The sequence below is a fragment of the Castanea sativa genome, chromosome 5, assembly GCF_040712315.1.
Source record: "Castanea sativa cultivar Marrone di Chiusa Pesio chromosome 5, ASM4071231v1".
NCBI lineage: Eukaryota > Viridiplantae > Streptophyta > Magnoliopsida > Fagales > Fagaceae > Castanea > Castanea sativa.
The window spans coordinates 59,352,050-59,370,906 of record NC_134017.1 but is presented as its reverse complement, the minus strand read 5'-3'; the positions used below and the strand labels follow the sequence as shown (position 1 = coordinate 59,370,906).

The window sequence follows — 18,857 nt, the reverse complement described above, 5'->3', positions numbered from 1 at the left end:
ACCTCTTTCGTGCTATGGTGTGGATAGTTTTTAATCGGAGCTCTACCTCTTTATGGTCTGTTCATCTTGAGTTTTTGGAATGGGTCTTATCATGAGTGACTCTAATGACTTTAGTGCAACTCAGATTAATTCGTGTAGTGTGTGCAAAATAAGGCATTGTTATATAAATTAATATTGTTGCAGCTAAATAAATTTTCCCAATTCCCTTTGTGATAGTGGAATGAGAAATCTGTGTATGTATTACAATGCCAAATATCTATATCAGCATAGATTGATACCCAAGGTAATTAGATTAGAGTTTTCAATATTGTAGCAGCCTTCCTTTGTGATAGTGGGATGAGAAATTTGTGTATGTATTACCATGCCAAATATTTGTATCAAATTTTCTGTGTCAGCGTAGATTAATACCCAAAGTAATTGAATTAGAGTTTTGACTTTATTGTTTGTCTCCACTTCTATCAAATGTTCTATGTCAGCATAGATTGATACCCACGGTAATTGGATTAGAATTTTGACTTTGTTGTTTGTCTCCACTTCTATCAAATGTTCAATCAGCCCTATGTAGCTATATTTCTCCAGCAAAGTTCCCTCAAAAGGTGCCTTGAGCAGTAACACTAGAGAAGGACTTTGCACATTTCTGTTGCTACGCTCATGGCATTTTTGTTTCATACTTTTCAGGCCAACAATATTGATCTCATTCAAAAGGAAGGTGTTAACTGCAATTACAGCAGTTGGAAAATCAATTGTGGAGCAATAAGTTATTTAATGAATTTTTTATCCAAATTCACATGACTAATAAAAAATTCAGACTATATTCTGGAAAAAGAAAATATACAAACCAACTAAACAATACAAAAGTCTTTTTTCCCTCCAACAAACCACTATACTAAGAATATGAACTACTTAGTTTGCATTCCTTTTCTTCAAAGAAGAGAACAATTATCAAACTCCTTAATAAATATTTCATTTTCGAATTTTCTTGTGCATCGCACGGATTAGCGACTAATTCATTTAAAAGTAATGACTTAACATAAACAAACAGTTTTACACAACCATAAATTAACAGCAAACTTGTTAGACATAAGCATAAACTTTTTAACATCTTAGATGTGTAGGTAGATATTCGAAAAATCATTGTTGCTTGAATCTCAAAAGTCAAATATCTCCTAATCATATTTTAAGTTAATAGTTTTGCTAATGAAATTGATGGCTCGCTCATAGACCTTCCCTTTAGCACCTCAAACTCACATCCTTTCTCATATAATTTTGACCACAATGGTTTTTAAGTGACGTTTGTGTAATGTTGCTTTGCAATTTCTTGACTAAGCATACCTATCATAAGTCACAACATGTCCAACACTCCAAAGACTAGTTAATTGAAATGTTAGCGAACTCCTGCTTTTTTCATGTCACCCTATAATAGTCTATGTATAAATGTAGGTGCGACTCAATTGGAGTTGTACAATGCACATGTAAAAGGAGATTGTAACTCATCTTTGACACATCTCTTTGATTATAAACTCTTGGAACTCATGGTTGACGCCTTCGCCATCCAATATCAATTTGGACATATAGATTTATACATTGAAATGTAAACTCTATAAACATCTTTAAAAGATTATTTTAGTTTTAATTTTGAACTCATTTTTCCCAAAGACAAGTCTAGAACTCGTCTTTTGGAAAAACGATTTTTGAACTTGACCTTTGCAAAGACGATTTCAGAATATTTGCCTTTTGGAAAGACAATTTCAACATAGACTTGTTGTCTAGCATCGTCAGGTATGTTATGTGTTGTGTATACCTGAATTTGTCCCTTCAAGAGAGAATTATGAAAAGGCTCCCAAAATGTTCAAAGTGATCCTACATTGAAAATTAATTATTAAAAAAAATACTATTAACCAAAATCCACTTATTCATCTTGTCTTGGATATTAAAAAAGGAGGAATCAACATTGCCTATAGAAGTCCTTAAACAAAAAATATGGAAGTCAACATATAATGGGGGAAGCGACATCCCCAACACTCCCCACCCTAAAAAATAAAGTAATAGAAAGGGGAAATCAAGTTGGAATGCACAATGGCTAAAATTCATAAAGTAGCTACTATTTATACATGATGTGTGTTTTGCTCATCTAAATTCTAGGCAATATCCATTGACTGACAAGAATGGCAGAAACTCCCGTTAAACAACAGACTCACCAACTGTTTATACGCAATTCTTAAGTGAATCTCCAGCGCCTTGGAAGAAGACATAAGAGAGTGCAAAGTCAGCCATAAAGATACCAACAAGTGAGATAACCACAGCTGAAGTAGTAGACTCCCCAACACCTTTAGCACCTCCCAAAGTAGTAACCCCCCATGCACAGCTCACAATAGATATTATTGCACCAAACACTTGCGACTTTATCATCGCGCTAATTATGTCCCAAGCTCTAAGTGCTCTCTGAGCAGAATCCAAGATAATGTTAATGCTTATCCCATAAACACTATCAGCCAAGAGCGCACTAGATGCCAACCCCATTGTGAAACACATAAGAGTCAAAAATGGCAGCGCAATACAGGAGGCAAGTACCCTAGGAGTCACAAGATAATCAACAGGGTCTGCCCCAAGGACTCTTAATGTGTCAGTTTGCTCAGAAACCTGCATTGTTCCTAACTCTGCTGCAAATGCACTTCCAATTCGCCCCGCAACAACTATTGATGTAACCACGGGGCTCAGCTCCCTTGAGAAGGCCAGTGCTAATACCCCACCAATAGATCTGTTTAATCCCAATCTGGTGAATTCCCTAACAAATTGGATGGTGAAAGCCATACCAACAAAAGCTGAAGTTAGAAGACAGACACCCAACGATCTTGGCCCAACTCTCTCCAGCTGTTGGATAGTATTCCTCCAGTGGACTTTTCCCTTTATTGTCCTGATAATAACCTGCCCTGCCAGTATAAGAACTGTCAATCCCCTCCACAGATACCTAGGTGGTGACCATTTGCTAAATAAAGTCTCTGGTTCCGGATTAGGTGCGTGGTTGGTATTTGTATCTTCTTCTAACACATGGACAGACGGGTAACCATCATCTTTGTTGGGAGTTGCACACAATCTAGTTGGTGGCACAGGCATTAGAAATTTATAAGTCGAAGGTCTTACTGCAAAGCGAAGTTGATAAGAGGATTGCATTTTTGTCCGCCTATCTGGATTTATAGTGTTTCTTCTGCAAATTGTTTAAAACTTAAATAAGAAGTTGATAGACATCAAGCACAAAGCATGTACATGCATGCAAGAGAGAGAGAGAGAGAGAGAAACCTGTTAGAGAAGTACAAGGATGAATGAAGATGTGAAACAGTCTGCATGGTTTCCAGCTGTTGATAATCTGATTTCAGGCTTTTGTATGGTAGAGAGAGAGAGAGAGAGAGAGAGCCAGACTGGTGACAAAGATTCTGTAATCTGTGTCACAATACCTCAAAAAATTACGGAACCCAATATCATTGGGTGGAATGGGCTCTTCTAAAAATACTGTAGCCAAACAGCAGTGAGACCAAGCAATAGTTGTCTCAATTGAGGGTGAAACCTGAATCTACCAACAAAATTATAAGAAATGGGATGTGACATGAACAGAGTAAACAGATAATTATGAACTTCATCTTCAAAATGGAAGAAACTATCAATAAAATAAAAAAATTCAGTGAGCTATAAGTGGTCCAATCAACAGAGATCAGGTTAAGAAGTGTAATAAGTCAGTATCAGGTTTGGGGAATCCCATTACACTGTATGAAGGTAAGAAGACATCCTGAGATTCTCTTATTATCTTGGAATTTCTCTGTAAAATGTTTACAAATAATTTCAGCACGTATAGCCCATACATAGACACAATCTTAATCTTAGCTTCACTCAAACAAAACAATAAAACAATCAGAGATAGCCATCTTAGGTTTGAGGGAAAGGAAAAAAAAAATCCTCGAGCTCGTCTCAAGAAGTGAAGGATGAAGTTGGATGGGGTGTGATAAGTCCTAAGTTGAAGTTATACCAACAATTTAAAAAATAAAAAAAAAAATAAAAAGGGAAAGAAATTACAATGCAAAAATAATGCTATTTTTGTGAAGGTAAAAAGCCTCCCAATGAAAAAGCCTAGTATAACCGATCAACTCTATATGCGAGGCAACTTGAGTTCTTTTGTATCTATTATTATTTTTATTGATACAATGGTATTTCAAACCTATGGTGTCCACTCTTTTTCGACAACAAGAGCCTTTTTCAATGGAAACTTAATTTTCATATCTTCATCTCTTATACACTGGAATGCGTACTCCCAAAAAAAAAAAAAAACCCACTTAGGCCTCATTAAAGTGCTCTAGGCATGACCTACTAGGAGAATTTATCATTTATCCAAGACTTGCCAACCAGTGTTATATCAACGCCATCCAAAACACCCACTGTTACTAGATGTAAAACAGGGCATTCACACTGGGTGTTAAAGTGATTTACAGTTTTTCAATTCTTGTTTAAAATAGATTTTCCAAAATTATCAAACAAAACATTTCCAAACAGTTCTCTATATTTTCCATTTTATCAAATTGTATCAATAAAATTTTCAACATTTATACCATGATCAAACAATATTGATGAAAATAAGTGTATAAAAGATACATGCATTGAGCCATTGAGATTTTTATTATATTATGTTACTAATTTAAAGGCAAATTGTAATGGTTTGATTGGAGATATGATTGCATCCTTTTCTAAGCATGAGTGATTTGGATGCATTATTGAAAGCTCTCCTGAAGGTTGATGCCTTGCTCACCTTTCTGTGGAGGGGTTGCACCTCTCAATCTGAGCTGGAGGGTTTGTAAAAGATACCTCTAAGATGAAGGTTTGATGATACTATGCATGATAAACAAATAAAAGATAAAAGAATTTAGCTGGATTGGCACAAACCCAGTTATGCCCCTAACCATTTTCTAATTGTTTGGTGCCTACAAATCATCAAGTTATCGGACTCAAAGAATTTATGACTAGTGTTTTTCCTAGAACTAAGCACGAACCCTACTTTTTGTGCATCACTTAGTGCAAACCAGCTCAATTCTCTCATGACTCATCAATTAGAATAGCACGGTAAAATGCCATGATCTGCCGTTCCTAAAGTAGTTGTGAAAGGTTTGGGAGAGGGGGGGTTAAATATGCTTATAAAGTTTGAACACAATTTCACCAAAGTGCAAAGCCAAATCTCCAAGGGCCTTTTAAAATAATTCCCTTATTTTTACAGCCATGTTAATCTTCTTAATATCGCTCCATTATTATGATAACTGTTTGAACCATTAGTTAGATACAATTTAACTATTAAGGCATAATATATCAGGACCTACATGGACCATAACAATCTCTATAGTTATACAATTCCTAAATTGGTCTAATATACTAAATCACAATTGTCCTCTATCCATTATCTCATCAAACAATTAGACATATTGCCAAATAAATGGTGGCAAAGGAGTCATGCAGAACCGATTATAATTTACTACAACCATCTTTCATACAAAATATCATCAAACATGTAATGCCGACAACATTTTTTAAACAATCTTATCGCTTTGAAGAAAAGAAAATTTGCAGGGAGAGGAGATTTGGAGGTCAAGCTGCTCTGAGGCAAAAGAATTATGCGCAAAATAGGAAGTGGCAATTTGTAAGACCCCACGCAAGAGCCCAATCAAACAGAGTTCTATTCAGCAATAACTCCAACTGGACCCTTGATCTTTCCTTATCTTCGAAAATCAGACTATTTCACTCAAACCACAATAGCCACATCAAACATAACGGGACGAAATTCCAAATATCTGATGAATGATTCCCAAACCAATTCCTTGACCCAAACAAGAGATCCAAGTTACTAGTAATTCACAAACCTCAAAAGTATGTGCAATCCTCTCTCCACAGAAACCACATCATACACAAAGGAATTGCCTTCCAAATTTCATTACTATACTGTTCACCAAAGTGTGCCCTCCAACATTTGCTTCCTCCCAAAAATTCTTCAAATAGTTCAATTATCGCCTTTTGCATGACCCAGCAAATCCAAAACAAGCAAACTACAAGGCCCCACATTTCTTTACCTATATCATTATGAAGATATAGGTGCCCTGTATCCACAATTATCTCCCAATACAATTTACACTTGCAATCTCCATATACTTCTCCAATGGGTACTAACTATCACCGTCCGACCACAACATAAAAGCCTTGTTATAGGCTTTATCTTGAAAGCACTTGGTAAAGCATGTATAGCGTTTGAAGAAAAGGAAAGCAACATTGGAAAATCACAACTGGGTCTGACCTTACTTAACATGGTTTCAGAAAAGTAAGCTCTCTCTCTCTCTCACACAGACACAGTGCACCATTTAGTACTCCTTCAAATTTTAAAACAACAAATACACATATGGCATAAAATCCCAGCAAATAATCAGGAGCATAATCAATCATGGAAATTATTTTTATATAGATAATAGCTATAGATGCAAAATAATTATTAAAAAAAAAAAACTAAATTAAATGTAAATGTGGAATGATAGTTACAAAACCTTACCTAAAAAAGTATAAGAACCATTTGGGAGTGAGGCTGCAGAGGGTGGCTTGGCTGTGATTGTGTTGTGTAGTGTGTTCACTGCGTTTCCTCGCTTCGCTGGTGCCTGTAAAAAGGAGAGAGAGAGAGAGAGAGAGAGAGAGACTTATATTATAAAAAATATATATATATATGGTATAAAGGATGTGGTGTAAAAGGCCACATTTACACCCTACAATATTAATATGCCACATTAGATCTTTGGGGAAAACAAAAAACCAGAAATTAAACACAAAAGCTAAAGGCAAGGCACGGTTTTGAGAAAAAACAGTAGAATTAGACCCCACTTGAGCAGCAAAAAGAGCAAAAGCAGTAGCAAAGAATATAAAAACACCAAAACTCAAAAAACCCAGTACAAGAATCTATGAAGGAACACAACTAGATATATAATTTTACTTGACCGACCCCAGAAATTTATACCCATTAAAGATAATATTGAACTCAAAAAGGTAAGAGAAATTCTATGGCAGATGCAGTTGTGAAATTCTTAAACAAATGGATTATTATTTAACCCCAGAAATTTGTGAAGGTTTCAGGTTTGTTTGTAGGTCTAACCCTGATGACAGTAGTGGGAGGCGGAGTTACCGGCGGCTTCTCTTCGTCTCCGGCAATATCTCCGGCGACTTCTTTGGTTGAAGCGAAGTTGGGTTTAAAAGCTTTGCACGCACTACCGCCTACCTCTTTATTTATTTATTTATTTTGCAAGAATCTGACTTGGCATATTGGTATTTAGCATTAGTGGTATAAAAAAACTTGCCTATTTGATGATTTTTTTTTTTTTTTTTTTTTTTGTTAGAAGAAAGTTTTTTTCCAAACTAGTTTGGAGATAAATTTTTCAAATTTATCATATTTTTTTTTTGTAAATTTTAAAAATTTAACCATTAAATTTTATATTCCTTACGTTTTTAACATGCATATCAAATTTCGTTTAAATTGAATTTTATTTACTATTTGAACAATAAACTTATTTTTTATATACAATTTTAGATTATAAAAACTTGAAATTTTAACATATATTTGATGAAATAACAATTAATTTTTTATTTTCTTGAAATTTTGCAAGCATAAATAATATAATAAGAATATGTAATCCAACAGTTAGATTTTTAAATTTTACACTCAATATAAAAATATTTGATAAGTTTAAATGGTTTCTCTCCAAACTAGTTTGTGAAAAAAAAATTTCCTTTATTTTTGAGGTAGAATGTTTATATTTGGAGGTAATTTTTGGATAATATGTACGGTCACGTGTCAATATCCATTATTGAATTTATTAGTATTAAAAAAAAATTCCCATAAGCCTTTTCCGTATTTTATATCAAATTTTTTCTTTAGTCATCTTCATCTATAGTACATGAAAATTTATTATGTAGATTTAATATTTATAATTAAAAAAAATGTATTAAATATGGCACATGTTTTTAATAAAATTTGTGTAATATATTTTTAGTGTTAGTTACCTTCTATAAGACATCATAGGCATTTTTTAAAAATATTATTAAACTTATTTGAATCACTGGGTCGTTCTCAACCAAAAAAAAAAAAAAATCACTTGGGCTAAATCAACATAATACACCATACATGCATTATCATACTGTGGGGGCGAAGAATAAATCAAAGAGGATTGGGCCTAGTTTGAGCTTAAAGAAGGCTCAATTGTGCGCTATTGAAAGAGAATTGGGCTCAAACCAAGCATTTTAAATCCAAAGTTAAAAGATTTGGCCCACAGAAGACTTGTTTGAAAACCGACCACCACCTGGTGTTGTTTCAAGAAGACCAACCTGAAGAATGTTTGAATCAAAAACTTGGGCCCAGGAGAAGGGCAAGCTCAGAAGCATAGGCAGGCAATCGAAGATTATCAGACTATTCCTAGGATACAATCTGGCAAAAGAATAATAATTTACTCAAGTGAAGGTCGGAGGGAACTTCCTGATAAAACAACTATCTTTTCCACATTAAATACATTACACCAACTAGTCATATTGTATTTATGACTGAATGATCCTCCTGAACAATGATCTGAAAGTCTGTTACATTCACATCTCAACCTCAAAAGGAGGTGAGGGGAAAGATGAGACAAGTATCTCACCTAAAGAATCATCCATCCTACAAGTGGAAATCTGAGATGGAAGCAACTAACCTATAAATAGGAAAAGATCCATCATGTTAAGGGATCTAAAAATATAAGATTTAAGTCTGGAGAGAGAGATTATTGTAAAAAACTTGAAAATTATATTGTGATTATCACTATGTATTAGCCTTCCTTGGACAAACTTAGGTGAGTTTATAAAAGAAGAACTTTCTTCATTTATTTTATCTTACAGTATTTAAGTATTTTTACTTTAAATTTCTTTTCATTATTTTAAAATTAGTTTTTAAGCCTATCTCTACAAATTAGTTGTTTCTGTTAAGGGCCCAACTCAAGAGAGTTATTCGTTTTTAACCCCATACGCCTACCATGATAAATCTGAGTAAAATTTAAATGTTGGTTTTTATTCTATTAACTTTATTTCATATTTTATATATTATAACAAAAGTACCTAAGGTTGATATTTGGTCCAGGGCATTTAGTTTTTCTTTTATTTTCTGTCTTATTTAATCTTTGATTAATTGCACTCCCCCCTTTAACTATGGGGTACAATTCAATCTCGCCATAAACTTTTAAATGGGGCAATATCCCCCTAATGTATTGGTAATATGCAAAATATCCATTGTTATTACCAATTTCTACTAGCTTCACAAATTTAAAGGATATATTCTTTAAAAAAAGATTTATTATATCTATATAAAAAAAAGATTATATTATATCTATAAAAAAATATCATGTAAAATACTAGGTATACCCTTAATTGAAAAAATTAATAATTTTGTTCATACCTATGGTGAGTTAACATCTTACCATATTGTAAAAATGTTGTGAGACTTTGTTGTGTTCGAATAAAAACTCATTATGAATTTCCATGACGTTAATTTTTTCTAAAAAAATAAACTTTAAACATTGATTCTTTGTATTTTAAATTTTAAGCATAATTTTTGGCTTACTTTTTATGTCTTTGTATTTTCATAAAAAAATAATTTTCACTTTTATATAATATAATGTTGTCCTTTTTTTTTTTTGAAAACTTTAGTTTGGTAGTTGAAATAAAAAAACAAATCACTAAACATGTTTTTAAGTGATTTTAACTGATACAATTTCTGATAGTTGAATAAAAAATTCGAAATTTAATTTTTATTTACACAAAAAATCGATATATATATATATATATATATATATATAGAGAGAGAGAGAGAGAGAGAGAGAGAGAGAGAGAGAGAGAGAGAGAGAGAGAGAGAAAAGAAAATATAAAAATAGAAAGATGATACGGATAATATAAAAAAAATTCTTAAAAAAGGAATTGTCGGGGTTAGGTGAATTGAAATAGCATTGAGTTAATTAGGAGAAGAGACAACTAAAATAGTGTAGAGGACACTTTTGTTTTTGTTTTGTTTCCTATGCCATAGGCCTGACCCAACCCACGAGTGACACTGGCCTACAATCTTCAATCTTCATTCAAAAGGCCACCTATGTCCAAAAGGAATCAAGCCCATTAATAAGCAAAAAAAAAAAAAATCCCAAACGAAGCCATGGCCAAAGCCCATGAAGTTTAGATTTAGAAAAAGAGGAAAACAAGTATGGGGATAGGCCTGAAATGCCTAAGTTTTGGTTTTGTCATGGAAATATCAGATTAAAAAAAAAAAAGTGGAGCCTCCCTATCATTTGTGGGATGACATGAATATGACGTCTCTATGTTGTACATAAATTTGGTTTGTAAACCTTAAATGAAACCCATGAAATAACAATAAATATCTGATATTTATTTTATTTCTTATAATGAAATATTGTAAAGAATATTTTTGTCAAATATTTCTTACCTTTCCTTTTCTTTTTCTTTTTTCTTTTTTCTTTTATTTTTGGGTGTAAATATATGAGATGCAATTAATTATAGAATTTATGGAAGTGGTTTGGATATGTGGGGTGGGGATACCACCATAGTTGGTGTGGACATCTGATCTTACAGATACGTGGTCTTGCATCTCTTTCAAACTCCAAATTGAAGTTCTGACACAGTGGCCCACTATAAAATAAGGAAATACAATAGTTATTAATAGAGAGAGAGAGAGAGAGAGAGAGAGATACTGTATCATACAATTACCCTTCAGTAATTCATAGCATTGGCGGAGCTACATACACGGGTGGGGGCCAATTTTGGAATTTTTCTTAGTAAATGTATATAAGTATTTTAATATTTTCAAAATTTAGCATACAAAAGATGTTCTTAAAAAAAAATAATTGGTCTAATAGTTATAAAGACATAACTATATTTTTCTCAATTTTATTTTTTATTGTAAATTGTGCTCTTATATTTGTTAAATATTTAATAAAGTTTAGCACGAAACATGTTTGGATTTATCTTTTTTCATCCGTTGTATGGCAATTAACAAGTCATTGATTCATAAAAAAATAATAAAAAATAAAAAATTTATTACTAAAACTATACGTGAAATGTTTCTTTAGTTGTCACACAATAGGTTAGAGTAAGATAACCTCAAATATGTTTAGACTTTAGAGCCTAATTTATTCCTCCAAGTTTTGGATTATCATTCATGTTTTTGAAAATTTCATTAGTTCAATTGAAATATTTTTTTACTTACTCTAGTATAAAATTCGATAATTTGTATTAAAATTAATTTTTTTTATAATAATTTTACTATGAAAATGATAAAAAAATGAATTTTGTTTTATGAAAGATCATCATCCAATAGAATTTTGATTGAAAATATTAAGCTTTTTTTTGTTGGGTGTGTGTGTGTGTCTATATATATATATATAACTTATCAAATAAAAAGTGTGTGTGTGTGTGTATATGCGTGTGAGGTGGGAGGGAGTTGTTTAGATAAATATATTAGTGTCACAACTTAGCCCCAAACAAAAATCTCTGGCTTTACCCCTAATTCATATGACTACATATTTTATCAGCACTCTTTTTCATAACTATTTTATATGATAAAGTATAGTTAGTTGTTTGTCATTTTTATATTGACCCATTATTTTTTCTCCATTACCCATAACCTACTATATCAAAATTGTGGCAAAGTTTGGCATAAAAGGGTTCCTAAATTTTTTCTTACAATCCTACGAGGGATATTAAAGTTGAAAAGGTAAAAAAAAAATTAGAAAGATCAATAGAATTTTTATTCAATCAACTTTTATATATCACGTAGGTGGTAAGTAAAATAACACTAACTATTGCACAAGATCCAAATCCCTAATTTGTTTAATTTATGTTATTGGGTAAGGCACAAAAATTTGAATTTAGGTTAATGTCACTATTCCTCTTCCTCCTCCATTATTTACCACTGATTACCCAAACATTTGCATAAATAATTGTTGCTCATGCAAAAATTTCTATATATTTTAGTATTGAAACATATATTCTATGTTTTACCTGTTCATAACTGATGCGAGTGCTCTTTTGTAATCAAATCAAGTTGTCAAGACTTGGAAGGGAGCGAAAGACTTAAAGGAATAAAGAACTTTCAAATAGTTTAAGCGTCAATTTTGTTTATGGAGCAAAATGGATATTTTTTAAGAACAATTTTTACATCTTTCCTTAGAAAAGTATTGAAATTATTAAAAATTTTAGGGATAATTACACTTTACCCACCTGTGGTTTGCCTCTAATTCGATTTGCCTACCCGTCGTTTCATTTTTGACACTTTGCCCACCTGAGGTTACCTTTGTTTATACTCTGTAACCCACCTCTAATATTTCCGTTACTCTAACAAGTTTTGTCAAAAAATCAAAAAGAAATCAGATCAAACACACCTCTCCATGCACTCTCACTTGAATCAAACAAGGAATACACCCAGAAAACTAATACAAATCAAATCAAATCAAGCAATACCATCCAACTTGCTCACCAAACTAAGATCCTAGATCCAAGGCAATAAATCTACAAAAACAAAGCAGACTACAACACCTCAAACTGCATTGTAGCATCTAGGATTTTTGTTTTGATCTATTTTCTGGGTATTCAAAATTTTCCCAAGAAGATCAAGATTTTCTTTCCAAATAAAGACTAAAAAAATGAAAAATCTAAACAAAAATCCAAATGAAGCCAAGCACATGAAAACAAGCACAGAAATAAAGAAAAGAACTCAGATAGAAATTTCTTTCCACCATTTTTTTCTCAGTATCCGAACAAAAATCCACCAATTTCCCGACCATGAAAATCAAGCCCAACTATGAAAACCTAGCCAAGAAAGCACCATGAAAAACCCAGCCATGAAACACCATGAAAAACCCAGCTATGAAAATGAAGACCTAACCATCCTCACAGCCTCTTCTTCTTGCTATCGTGCGCCGCCAAGTCCACGATTCCCATCCTCACCGCCTCTTCTCCCTTAACCTTCCTCCCGGCCAATAATATATCACGCCCAACCGAGGCGGAGCTGATCTTTGACCTCATCAGAGCCGTGAAGTAATCTAGGAAAGTGAGGCCAATATCGACCTTGCTCATGTACATCAAGCCCTGATCGCACCTCATCACATAGTCATGGCTGAGCGCGAGGAGGAATCCGGCGGCGGCAGCGTGGCCAGAGAGGGCCGCGATTATGGGTATAGGGAGGGAGAGGTGAGCGAAGATGATTGATTTGAAGGAAGCGACCAAGTGGTGGAGTCGATCTATGGTGCTAGAGGAGGAGCCAGCGGATTGGGCCTATGCGAGGTCGAAGCCGTTGGAGAAGAATTTTCCGTGGGCGGTGGTGATGAGTGCGGAGCCATGGACAGCTTGGGATTTGACTTGGGAGAGAGCAAAGATGAGAGTTTCGATGAGAGTTAGGCTGAAACGGTATTGCTTGATTTGATTTGTATTAGTTTTTTGGGTGTATGTTCTTCATGTTTGTGAATGGTGAGAAGCTAATACTATATTTAATCTTTTTTTTTTTTATAGGAGGAGAGAGATATAAAATGGGAGGAAAAAGACTTATTTACCCTTTAAATTAACAGAGGTGGGTTACGGAGTATAAACGAAGGTAACCTCAGGTGGGTGGGCAAAGTGTCAAAAATGAAACCACGAATAGGGAAATCGAATTAAAGGCAAACCACAGGTGGGTAAAGTGTAATTATCTCATAATTTTATTATTTTATCTTATTTTATTTTGCATTTGCCAATGACAAAACTACCCTTAACTTTGGTGTACCCTAAAAAGTGCAGGCTAGACTCCAAAAACTAAGAACGAAAGAGACTGGTCAGGGTGCTCATGAGTCATGACCCCCATAACATAGAGTTGTCCTCTCTGGTCAAATCCTAGTCAAACCAGTACCCCTCTCAAACTCTCTCAACTCTCATATCCTAGCTGGCATAATAAAAAACAAAAGCAAAAAAAAAAAAAAAAAAAAAAAAAAAAAGAAGAAGAAAAAAGGTTTCCTACGTGGCATCCAGGCTTTAAATGTCCTTGCCTCAAAAGACGAATTGACATCTGTATTTTCTAAAAAGGACAAAACTGTCCTCTTCGTCAGAACTCACAAAATCCAAAATTTGGGGGTGGTCACGTAAATTAGAGATAGGGTAGGGGTTGAATTTTAACTTGCAATTATTATTATATATATTCTTTGCGATTGCATGGGATTTATACTAATGATGATTTATGAGGTTAACCAAATGATTAGGATTTAGGGGCTGTTTAGCCTTTTGATGTAGATTTCTTCTGCTTGATTTTCTTCAACAAATTAAAGTATTTGTACTATAGTGCTTCGCACTCTATCATTGACACTACAACTACAAGTCTACAACCCATCCACCAAGCACACATTGGCCCATGGCTTCTCTCTTTCAAGTTCTAAACCCCATTAATTAGTCCGTCGGTCTGAGATCAACTTTTTTCTTCTTTGTTTTTTCCACAAATTTTATTATAACCGACGATAAGTTTTAAATAATAGACAATAAAACGGTATTAAAAGTAGATTAAAGAGATACGTGATTAAAACACCATCTACACAACAATATAAATTGATGTTTTGATTTGAGATAAAGACAAACGCAAATCATCATTAAATGATTGTTATAGGTTGAAATTTTCTCTCTGTCTCTCACTCTCTCCTTTTATATATATATATATATATATATATATAGTATTATAAGTGATAGACTTATATGAGAATTAATTATAACTTGATAACTCAATAATTGTTGAATTTATTGTGAAAAATAGTGTGCATGTAACATTGTGCATATCAATTACATTGATACCATTCTAATTATAAACTTAATTTTGTTAACAAATCATTTGGCTAGTGAGTACAAACTTTCATCTTCACTATTTTTTGCCAAATTATAGTCTTAATTTCTTTTTGCTGAATAATTATAGTGTTAAATTTGTACTCTATTTTAATATTAATACTGATTACTGAATGTTATATTAATGTTTGTAAGTGGTTTGTTAAATAGTAGCTTGTAATTTCAGTATGAACTAAACCCTCAACCATAAAATTTTTAAATATGGAATTTCTTTTCATCTGTAGAATTTAGACAGTTTGCCTTGCATCGGTAACATAATTTAGCTTAATATAACTTTTAAAAACACACAAGTAATTATAAAGCTTAAAGGAAGTCTCAATGAGCTGCAAGATGAAGTTGTGCCTTTTTTTTTTTTTTTTTTTTTGAGAATCTGAAGTTGTGCCTTTTAGGATAGTAGTGTTGCAATATTTGGTTCATCACAGTTATTCTATACAAACAAAAGTAAGTTTGCACAGAGGAATGACACAAAATATCATGCCTATCTGATTAATGTTCTGGGTCTAACAACTTTTTATTTTTATGCAGAAGACAAGCTATACATGAATATAGGTGAGGAACAAACTTTCTTACAGGTGTAACATGTACTCGTTAGATTGTAATAAAAGAAAAGGTCCTAAAATAAAGTAACTTTTTTTTTTACTAAAATATTTCCCATGCACCTTATGAGAGTGGTAGAGATGAAATTTTAATTTTTTTCTTTTAAAAAGTTCTGAAATATTACTTCCTTTTTTTATAATTTGTGTAAGTGACTGCATATCATATTCCATCATTTAATTTTTTTAGCTATTGATGAGCTATGAGCCTATGAGAAATAAAACAGACAAAATTCCTTGTGGTATAGGTGCAAGTGCAACTGAGTTCGTTCTCAAAAAGAGAGGCAAAAATAGATTATAGAGTCATAGAGTCCCACAAGCCCTACACTTTTGGGACTGGCTTCCATTGCAGTAACTTTAAGTCTTTAACACATAATGAAATAATGAATACTTGCAATTCAAACGGGTGTGATGATTGGGGGCTTGACCACGTGTAGCGGTAGTGGTAGTCATGCTCATACACATTAACACAAACACCATATCTTTTCTCTTCAAATCTCTCTCTTTCTCTCTCTGAAATTTTTTGGGGTTTGTTGATCTGTCAGTTTGAATGGGTTTGCTTGGCCTTTTCTTATAATGGTACGCTTCATGACTCTCTCTCTCACAGGGTTCCCCTCACTCTGTGGGGAGCACTGGTTTGAATAAGTAGATTTAGATTTCACCTTTAAACTTTGAAGATTTTTGAAGATTTTAAGGGGAGAGAGTGCAAATCAAAGCTAAAGCTCCAAAAAGGTTGAAAATTTTAAGAAAAAGGAGCAGTAGAAAAAGATGGTGAATACATGCATCAACACATCTTTGGTGTATCATTTTCCTGTAATGTAATCATTTTCAGATGCTCACACAAACCACAAAAATCATGGAAACAGCAAGACCCCATTTTGTCTCAGACTGTGTTATGGTTATAGAGCCACTGATCCATATGTTTAGGTCTACCTTAATTATGTTTTACCTGAACTAGAAATCTTTTGTGGGGTTTGACTAGTTTGAACTTTGAACACACACAAACACATCAAATCAAAAGAGAGATATATAAGGGCCCTAGGACCAAATTTTCACTGCATGACGCCACTCTTCTTCCATCTTTTCTAGAGACTAGCTCTCTTTCTCCATCTTTTCTCTCTCTCTCTCTCTCAAACACAAGCACACACACCCTCTCTCTCTCTCACTCGTTAGTGTGTTGCTTGCATGCACTTGGTTGATGGCTGAACAAGGGGGCAATAGTATAATGAGGGACTATAGGAAAGGGAACTGGACGCCAGATGAGACAATGATTTTGATTGATGCAAAGAAGATGGATGACGAGAGAAGAACGAAGAGAAGTAGTGGTGGGGACACTAGTAGTGAAGGGAGCTTAGGGAGGAACAAATCTGTAGAGCCAAGATGGAAATGGGTTGAAGATTATTGTTGGAGAAAAGGGTGTTTCAGGAGCCAAAACCAGTGCAATGACAAGTGGGATAACCTTATGAGAGATTACAAGAAAGTGAGGGACTATGAGAGGAGGATAGCTGAGAGAGGAGAAGGAACCAATGTTGAAAGGTCATATTGGAAGATCGAGAGGAATGAGAGAAAAGAGAGGAACTTGCCCACCAATATGTCCCCTCAGATATATCAGGCTTTGGTGGAGGTTGTGGAGAAGAAACTAGGAGCAAATGTAAGTCAAAGGATTGTGGTTGGTGCTGGTGTGCCTATGCCTGTAGATTCCAATCCCAATGTTGGCTTTGTGATGGACAGACCTGTTTCTTTGCCTCTAGTACAGCATCACATCTCTACTACTACTCCTCCTCCACCTCCAACATTAGCACTACCAGCACCACCAGCACCTACTCTTCCTCCACTGCCATCACTAGCAGCACCACCTGCTCTAACATATTCTCAGCATATGCCCACAGTAGGTACTCTCTCTAAATGAATCAAAAACCTCTCTTATCTCTTTTATGCATTTTTCGAGTTCTAAGATTAGCATATCAGGATAATATATTAAGCAAACTCATATGAGCATCAGCAATGTAGGTATTATTAATCTCTCTGTCTCTCTTTGGAGCAAAAGCTGCACTTTCTTTTTACATTTAGAAAATTTTGGCCATTCATTTTTCCACCCAAGGAAAAAAAAATTGATGCCTTAACTTCACCGTATGACATTTATTATGGAATTTAATTTCTCTTCTATGCAATGTACTTTCAGCAGAATTATAAAACTGAGATGCACAAAATTTAATGTCATACCACTCGCAACTATGTATATCTGTTTTTAATATTAATTTAATCTCAGAAGAAAATTGAAGGTAACATTTGAGTGATTTCATCATCACTGTTGATGGTTATAGATGAGTCATAATTGATATTTTTTAGTTAGTATTTTATTTATTTATTTTTGGTTTGATTTAGTTCCATATGTGTATGATTTGGAGATGTGTGATAGCTTAGATTCTGATACGAGTGAGCATTCAGACTCACCAGCAAAGAGAAGGAGAAAAGGAGGTGAAAGTGGAGAGGGAACCAGTGGCACTGCAAATGCAAGCAGCTCATCACATGAAGTGGGCACTGCCATTTCCAAAAGCGCTTCTATCATAGCAGAAGCCCTTCAAGCAAGCGAGGAGAGAGAGGAAAGGAGGCACAGAGAACTTTTGAGTTTGCAAGAGAGAAGGCTGAAGATTGAGGAATCTAAGACAGAAATCAATAGGCAAGGCATTAATGGCCTTGTTGATGCTATCAACAAGCTTGCAGATTCCATCCATGCCTTGGCTTCCCACAAGACCCAATCAGCTCCAAAATGATCTTACTTTACTAGTAAATAAACAATTTATTAATATGCATTTAATTATAGCTAAGAATTAAGATAGAGAGAGAGAGAGAGAGAGAGAGAGAGAGAAAGAAAGAGCAAAAGAGAGATTTTAATCCTATTTTGTTGGGTGTACATAAATTCTAATCTCATTTGTGCATGCTCTATTTCATGTTTGATTCACTTTTATCAATAATTCTAATCCCATTTGTGCATCTGTTTCATGTTTGATTCACTTTTGTTAATCAACTTCTAATCCCATTTATGCATGCTCTATTTCATGTTTAATTGATTGACTTTTGTTAACAATTCTAATTAAATCTCTATTTCATGTTTGATTCGCTTTTGTTACTAATTCTAATCCCATTTGTGCATGCTCTATTCCATGTTTGATTCCTTTTTATTAATAATTCTAATTCCATTTGTGCATGCTCTATTTCATTTTTGATTGACTTTTGTTAATAATTCTAATCCTATTTGTGCACTTTTCATTTTTTTTTAAAAAGGTCCCATTTGTGCATGCTCCATTTCATGTTTGAATA

At 33.7% G+C, this 18,857-nt stretch overlaps 2 protein-coding genes and 1 pseudogene across 8 annotated transcripts; 1 reads left to right on the top strand and 2 right to left on the bottom strand.

Annotated features, from left to right (window-relative positions):
• Nucleotides 1-1,894: 1,894 nt before the first annotated feature.
• On the bottom strand, nt 1,895-7,329 carry LOC142636839 (protein TRIGALACTOSYLDIACYLGLYCEROL 1, chloroplastic-like). 5 transcript variants are annotated; one of them, XM_075811134.1, is made up of 4 exons: nt 7,190-7,329; nt 6,569-6,671; nt 3,298-3,568; nt 1,895-3,205 (listed from the first exon to the last, which is right to left on the bottom strand). In XM_075811134.1, the coding sequence occupies exons 3-4, from the start codon at nt 3,342-3,344 to the stop codon at nt 2,206-2,208; spliced, it is 1,047 nt and encodes a 348-aa protein (XP_075667249.1). In that variant the 5' UTR covers nt 3,345-3,568; nt 6,569-6,671; nt 7,190-7,329; the 3' UTR covers nt 1,895-2,205. The 5 variants fall into 5 exon arrangements, with proteins under 5 accessions (XP_075667249.1, XP_075667251.1, XP_075667252.1 ...); XM_075811136.1 differs by having other exon boundaries at nt 3,298-3,562; XM_075811137.1 differs by having other exon boundaries at nt 1,895-3,222; nt 7,160-7,299.
• Nucleotides 7,330-12,978: 5,649 nt separating this feature from the next.
• Nucleotides 12,979-13,924, bottom strand: LOC142635523 (enoyl-CoA delta isomerase 2, peroxisomal-like; annotated as a pseudogene).
• A 2,259-nt stretch (nt 13,925-16,183) lies between these two features.
• Nucleotides 16,184-18,510, top strand: LOC142634448 (uncharacterized). Of its 3 annotated transcripts, none has more exons than XM_075808740.1 (2): nt 16,184-17,424; nt 17,945-18,510. In XM_075808740.1, exons 1-2 carry the CDS (start codon nt 16,735-16,737, stop codon nt 18,308-18,310), a joined length of 1,056 nt encoding a protein of 351 aa, XP_075664855.1. In that variant the 5' UTR covers nt 16,184-16,734; the 3' UTR covers nt 18,311-18,510. The 3 variants fall into 3 exon arrangements, with proteins under 3 accessions (XP_075664855.1, XP_075664857.1, XP_075664856.1); XM_075808742.1 differs by having other exon boundaries at nt 16,184-17,428; nt 17,985-18,510; XM_075808741.1 differs by having other exon boundaries at nt 16,184-17,428; nt 17,961-18,510.
• Nucleotides 18,511-18,857: the final 347 nt, after the last annotated feature.